Source organism: Kryptolebias marmoratus, linkage group LG24, assembly GCF_001649575.2.
Source record: "Kryptolebias marmoratus isolate JLee-2015 linkage group LG24, ASM164957v2, whole genome shotgun sequence".
Classification (NCBI taxonomy): domain Eukaryota; kingdom Metazoa; phylum Chordata; class Actinopteri; order Cyprinodontiformes; family Rivulidae; genus Kryptolebias; species Kryptolebias marmoratus.
In genome coordinates this window covers 15649780-15656752 of record NC_051453.1, presented here as the reverse complement: position 1 = coordinate 15656752, position 6973 = coordinate 15649780, and the positions used below count along the sequence as shown (strand labels likewise).

Genomic DNA, 6973 nt, shown 5'->3' with positions numbered 1-6973 from the left:
CCCCCCCCCCATGGCCGGCGTGGTGAAGTAACAGGCGCTCAGAGCTTCCAGCAAATTCACGATTCAGCAGCGGGAGGTCTCCCCCACACAAAGTACAGTTACCGCAAGTAGTTTTTATTTATATATATAACTTTTAAAACAGCTGCCGTTTTTTTTTCTCCTTCTTCTTTTTTTTTTTTACGGTAGAGGGCACACTTTGGTGCAGAAAATCTGATATTGAACCACAAGTTGGCGAACGCTAAAAGGTGGACAGAGAGAAGGAACAGGCAGTGACTTGACTATCGGCCCTGAGGGGGGGGGGGAGATAGGTCCAAAAGGGGGGTGGCAGAAAATAAGACGCGATCTGCTCTCCGAAAGACTAAACAAAATGCCGAAACCCTGACAAAGTCTGAGCGAGCCGTAGGCGCCGCCGCCGCCGCCGCAGCTCTTAGTCCTGCTGGCGGTACTGGATGACGGACTTGCGGTCCTGCCCGCTCTGCAGCATGCTGTTCAGGGCCTCGCGCACGTCCAGAGTGCTGGCGTGGCCGTTGGTTAGAGCGGCCGAGTCTGACTGTGTGAGGAGGTAGGACGCGGGGAAAGCGTTGGAAAACAGTGAGGACGACGACGACGACGGCGAGGGCGACGAGGACGGGATGGGGAAGAGGGACAGCGGGTTGTTTGACAGGGACGAGGTGGAGGACGTGGAGGAGGAGCAGGAGGAGGTCGACGACGAAGGGGCGGCTTTCTGCGCGGGCATCTGGGGAGACAGCGCCAAGCCGAGGATCTCCAGAAAGTCCTGCTCGTGGTTGTGGTTCTGCGGCGGCGGCGGCTGCTGGGGGGCCAGCTGGTGGTGGTGCTGGAGCATCAGGGGCTGCTGTGTCTGCGATGGGTGCTGGGCGTCAGGGGCGGTCCCGGGGAACAGATCCAGGTTGAAGTCCGGCAGGGTGTCCAGGCTCGGCCCGGCGTCTGTGCTGTCTGTGGAGGGGGACGGCGAGCTCATGGTCAGGTCCAGGATCTCGTTCAGGGGGTTGCTGGAAGACAAGTCGGGAGACGGCGCGGCCTGGTGGAGCGGGAGGGACGGGTTCTTGGATACGTGAAACGGAGACAGGAAGTTGTAGAACTGAGGGAAACCATGGCTGACGGTTTTGGGCAGAGCGACCTGGTTGGCGGCGCCGGAGGAGGCGGGGCTGTTGGGCCAGCCGTTGTGGGTCCTTTGAAGGGATTGGTTCCTGTGCAGGGACATGAGGGGCAAACTGTGGGGGGGCTGCTGCAGAGCGTCTATATGGGACAGGCCCCCGTTCTGAGTCCTCTGCAGGGCGTTCTGGTTCAGGTTCTGTTTGAAGACAAGGCCCGGATTCTGGACCAGGAACTGGCTGAGCACGGGGTTCTGGTTTTCCGGGAGGCGCTGGTTCTCCTGCTCCAGCTGACGCATGCGCTCCTGCTGCTCCTTCTCCTTCCGCCTCTTCTTCACCTCCTCGTTCATTAGCAGCAGCTCCTCGCGCACGCGGGCCACGCAGGTCTCCGGGATCTTGATGCCTGGGGGGTAGAGGAAAGGGGTCAAAGGTCACTCCAACACAAGCTGCTTGTAAACGCCGGCCTCAACAGAGGCAAAAAGCAGGGAACACCGTCTTTGCCTGTGTATATGTGTTCGTTTGACTGTGACGTTAGCAAAATATCTCAATCACCAGTGGATGAACTTTAATGAAACTCTCCCTGAAGCCAACCCAACTTAAAATGGCCATCACAGAAACCTTAGAAAACACAAAAATGGCTGCAAATTTAGTTATTTTCCCAGATTCTGAGCTAAACTTTGGTGCGGCAGCTGAGACTCATCCCCGACGCGTGCTTTGAGAACAAAACTGCACACAATCTGTGCTTAACAGTTTGCTATGGACCATCGGAGTCAACAACATGCGTCTGTTAGCAAAATATCTCATAAACAACTGGACAGATGTTTATGAAACTCTCAGAACATCTTCACTGGATCTACATCTACATCTGATTAACTTTTGGAGTCAATCCAGCTGAAAATGGCTGCTAAAAACAAGATAAACACCACAACAAACAGGGCTATAACTCAGTTAATTTTACAGATATTGAGGTAAAATTTGCTGCGGTAGTAGCCGAGACTCATCCTCAACATATACTCTGAGCGCCAGCCAATCACACAAGGTTTTGTAAACAGACAGACTGGTTGAAAATAAAAATGAAGTTCGACAGTTTTATTTGCATGTTTATCTCTTGTCCTCATGCTGTTGCTTTGGCTGACATGCTTTGTGCTTTTCACTCCTTCATAAGCGTCAGTATTAACGTGTTTACAGAGTTTCGAAGGACCTCAGTTTATCAGAAAGATGAGTCATCACTTTGACGGCTTCATCTTTGAATATCAGCACTGCTCCCCTGACAGCTGACTAATCAAATTTGCATTTGAAATGTGAGCTGGAGTGTCGGGGCCGGTGAGGAAACGAAGCCACCCTGAACTCACCAACTTGCTTGTTGCGCTGCTTGGTTTTGAGGCGGACGATCTGCAGGATGCTGGAGTTGGTGATGTCGGACACCACGTCGGACACCCGCTTCCACACCCGTAACAACGCCCCGCACAGCATGTGATACTGACGGAGGCGCATGCCCTGCAGACACTCCTGGCCCTCGTCGATCTTCTTGCACTTCCCGTTCCTGGGGAGGGGACGTGCGGACGGGAAATTAGCTCGAAATCCTTTCAAACGAACAGGTCGAAAAACGCTCCGAATCTTTTTCTTTTTTTGTTTCCCAGTTGTGGCACAAATGAGCGTTTGGAGCTCACGCACCGGATGCTTGCGAGTACAAGCCTGGCCTGGGAGCTCGAGCCAATAATCCTCGGGGATGTTGTGGAGTTCGACTTACCAGTTGGCGTGACTACACTTCTTTAAAGAAAAGTTGAACTGGTTCTCCCAGCTGTCTTTAGCTTCCTCTGGAGAAACCTGGAATAACAAGGTAATTATCAGCTCAAGACTCATCACATCTGCAGCTTGGTGAAAATGCATCTGTGTCGTTTCCCTTTAATGCCCACAAGAGGGCAGCAAAGCTCCTTATATAGCTACAGAACCGTTTCATTTACTCAGACCTCAAAGTGCAGGACATGTCTGTCTTTTATGAAGCTATTCCCAGACAAAAAGCATCACAAGTGGTTGGCGCTCCTACCTTTCGGTATCGCTGCAGCAGGTTGTTGAGGCTCTCGGGCTGCGTCTGCTTGCCGATGTTGGGCTTGTAGATGTTGAAGTTCTTACCTCGGCCCTGCTCGGCCAGCAGCACGCACGGACTGTTACCCCGCAGCTGTGGAGGCGACATGCACAGAGTTTCAGCGTTTCGATCGGCCGCTTCCCCGCGCTAGGCTCCCGAACCGATTTAGGCGGGGCTCACCTTATAGGACAGGTAGAAGCCCTCATCTGGAGTGCTCAGCTTCAGGGACTTGGCGTGCGCCTCCTCCCACGGCATGCCTCTGTCCACGGTGATCTGCGGGGGCAAAATAAAAAAAAAGAGACAGTCACGCTAAGCCTCAATAGTAGTCGTTGTACTGAAGTGACATCAGTCAGTTAAATATGTGCAGATTTTTTTTTTTCATTTTACGCGAGTATTATGTTCAGTAAGTAGTTAAATGTAAATTTGAGCTGTTATACGAGAGCATAGCTGAGCTGTGGTGGAGCTCTACGAGTTCTGCTGGATTTGACACAAAAACAGGGGGTGGGGGTGGGGTGGTGGTGTCATATTTCCATGTGATGTGTAATTTTTCCATATGTTGGGAGTGATCGACATCAAACTTCCTGCCTGACATGTTCCAAAAAAAAAAAAAAAAAAAGCAGCGTAAATGCTGGGTGCTGGATGACTTTTAGTCTCGCTGAAGACGCTGAAATTGAAGTAATAAACACTAGCTGAAAGACAAAAGTAGCAAAATGCTAGCTAAGAGCAGCAAAAGTCTAAGTAAATGTTAAAAGTAGCACAGGCTAGCTAAAAGCCAAAACTTTTAAAAATGTAACCGAAAGCGTCAAAAAGCTAGCTACAGGCTAAATTGGTAGCTTAAAATTAAAACTAGGATAAAATAGAGCGAGAAAGCTGAAACAGGTTTCAAGTATTACAGATTTGATGAGATCATTACGGATTTCTGCGGGGCAAATAATTGTAAGTAAAATGAAATATTTTGAAACATTACAAAAACCCAAAAGTCATAGCGCCCATCTCCTGAAAGAGCCGAACTTTTGACACACGAACGTCTCCAGAAGTAGTTAGATTGCATTAAAAAAAAACAACGACAAACAAACAGTGTGTGTGCTGAGTCAGCGTCCACCCTGTAACGTCTACAATAACACGAGTCTGGGGGTTGATTAGGTGGTGCCTACCTTATAAAGAACAACCTGCCCGTCTTGAGGATTTCCCACCGTCAAGAAGGTTTCCTGCTTCTCCTCATAAATTTCATCGTTACCGGGAGCCAAGTCTGAAAGAGTCGCAAGAGCACAACCGGCAGATCGTTACGGATCACCATCAGTAACAACAAACGGCAAAGCGTTTCGCATGCGGCTTAAAAACCAAAAAGACGCTTCAAAGCTGCATTTGAGCGCCATACCCAGGATCCCCATGTCGTATTTGCCCTCCTTCTTGTCCTTCTCAATCAGGTAGTCGAAGTTATCGGTGAAGTACTGGAAGAGATAGTTCTGCTTGTGGACCTCCAGGCCCAGGATGCGATTCAGGAACTTGGTGATGCTGCAGTCTGTGCCAAAAAAAAACAAATACAGTTTAAAGCTGAAGCCCCGAACGCCGGGAACGATCGGAAAACCCCGGAATCCTCCATACCTTTTTCGGTGCTGATCCCGAAGCGGGGCTCCTTGCAGATGATGCCCACGTGCATCATCCCGGTTTTTATCTCTGCAAGTAAAGAGCAACGAAAAGGTGTTTTACTGCTGTGACACCCCGCTGACCGACACGCAGGCACAGCTCAAAGGTACCTTGAAAGAACCTGGCGTCGCCGCCGGGGTATCCTTTGGGAGGGGGCACCTTGTTCTCGATGTGGCCGAGGATCGCTTTGGTAACTTTATCCAGAGCCTTGGTGCCGTACTGAAAGAGAACCAGACCGCAACGTCACGCCTTTAATATTTCAAGTTGAATATTTCAAGCTGCTCGTGATGGAAAGTCGTCCAGAGTGTGCTGACCTTGTTCTCAAAATTGTACTTGCTCAGATCCCTTGATTCGGTGGCTCGTCTGTCTCCGTGCGTCAGTGCACCCTGCAGCCGATCAGCAAGAGGATTATTATTAGTTCTGTCGGAGGTGTTGGGATTGCAGCCTTTATTACTTTAAATCAAATCTAAAAATTGTTACTGAATTACATTGCTTAAAATATAATGAAAAAGCAGCATTCCTTGAAGGGATGCATACCACCTGCCACCTTGATGCTAAAGATGCTGCATGATCTGCTAGTGCTCAGAGTATGTGTCAGGGATGACTCTCAGCTACAGACACACCAAATTTGAGCTCAACAGCTGTATAAATGACTGAGTTACAGCCATTCTTGTGTTTGATAAGCTTGTTTAGCTGTGGCGGCCATCTTGAATCGGTTTGACTCCAAAAGCGAATCGGTTCTAGACGTATATCCAACAATTACTTTGTGAGAGTTTCATTAAAATCTGTCCAGTGTTTCATGAGATATTTTGCTAACAGACAAAAAAAAACCCGAACGCGCGCACACACACTGGCATTCACGTAGGCTGTCGTGGCAGGCTGGCGGTAAATATTTCAAATTCACATGCCGAGAAGAGCCTGCAGCTGTAATCCACTTTAAAAACAACCGCTAAATAAAACACCCTTTTAGCACCAACACAAATAGACGATGTTTTGACGTTCTGCGAGGCTGGGGCGGCTCGGCGGACGTGATTTTAGCAGCGAAACTTAGACGCAACAGCTGAAGGAAATTTTAGACGAATCCAAGTCAACAGACGAACGAAGCCAGCTGCTGGAGAGAAGAAGAAGAAGAAAAAAACAAAAAAACAACAAAGACGATGCCAAAACGTCTTTCACTCCCGATCTCCTTTTTATGAAGAACTTCCACCAGGCAGCCGGATCGGACCTGACCTATTCCTGACACACAGTTACCACACGACTTCCTGGACCCCCCCCCGCTCCACCGTCTCTCTCACCCTCCCCAAAACAACCAGCGCTGTGTCGCCATGGAAACAGATGACAGCCGTCGCAGAAATGCATCGATGGTGACGGAAGATAACTGTGGTCTTATAAATCATTCAGACGAGCTCTTTTTGCGCGCTTAGTGGTTTGTCTGTTATTGTGATGGAGACAGTGGGGGAACGTTTTGTGAAGCGAGGGGGGACAGGAAGGACAGACGGACGAAGGCGCAACTACGGGAAACAAACACCGAATGCTGTTTACGGCAATACAGCTCGTCTCACGTGGAGCTGTCCCCCGGAGACAGACGTTTAAGTCTCTTCGAAGGAGCAACGAGGAGCATCACCGAGAGCAACGCGCAAAACACACGCGGCCGGCGACTGGAGTTACCAGACTCTCCAATCTCTTCGCCACGATGGAGGCAAAGCGTCTCTCTCCGGCCAACTCTGAGATGAGGAAGATGTACTCTGGAGCTGTCACCTGATTGGACCGATGGGTGCGACCTGCCAACACAAAGGAGAGAGGGGGGGGGGGTTAGAGCACCAGATGAGAACGAAATGAAAGTGTTTATTTGTGTGAACGCTGACTCAGCATTCACGCTGTTTTCTTCTTTTGGACTGTAACTGCTTCAGCAGACCTTCAGCTACTTCAGACCTTCGGGTATCAAACCGTCCGGCTCGTTCAGGAATTTTGACATTTATAACTTCCGTACTTTTTGAAATATTTCACTTTATTTACATTTTTTTTCCCTTACAGAAACACATTAAGATCTCTTTATATCATTGAGAAACTTTGGTCACAAAAAAAACCTCTTCAGCATACTTGCTTCATTTTTCAATTTAAGCTACTG

At 49.3% G+C, this 6973-nt stretch overlaps 1 protein-coding gene across 5 annotated transcripts in view; it reads right to left on the bottom strand.

Annotated features, from left to right (window-relative positions):
* Positions 1-103: 103 nt before the first annotated feature.
* si:ch73-63e15.2 (strawberry notch homolog 2) overlaps positions 104-6973 on the bottom strand; it is a 61610-nt gene continuing 54740 nt past the window's right edge. For all 5 annotated transcript variants that reach the window (XM_017407287.3, XM_017407288.3, XM_017407289.3 and 2 more), the window contains 11 exons: positions 6514-6626; positions 5160-5231; positions 4956-5064; positions 4804-4875; positions 4577-4720; positions 4353-4447; positions 3379-3471; positions 3160-3291; positions 2863-2939; positions 2465-2655; positions 104-1515 (listed from right to left, as the gene is read on the bottom strand). In XM_017407287.3, coding sequence (XP_017262776.1) covers positions 428-1515; positions 2465-2655; positions 2863-2939; positions 3160-3291; positions 3379-3471; positions 4353-4447; positions 4577-4720; positions 4804-4875; positions 4956-5064; positions 5160-5231; positions 6514-6626 — 2186 coding nt within the window. In that variant the 3' untranslated portion in view covers positions 104-427. The remainder of the gene's footprint in view (positions 1516-2464; positions 2656-2862; positions 2940-3159; positions 3292-3378; positions 3472-4352; positions 4448-4576; positions 4721-4803; positions 4876-4955; positions 5065-5159; positions 5232-6513; positions 6627-6973) is intronic.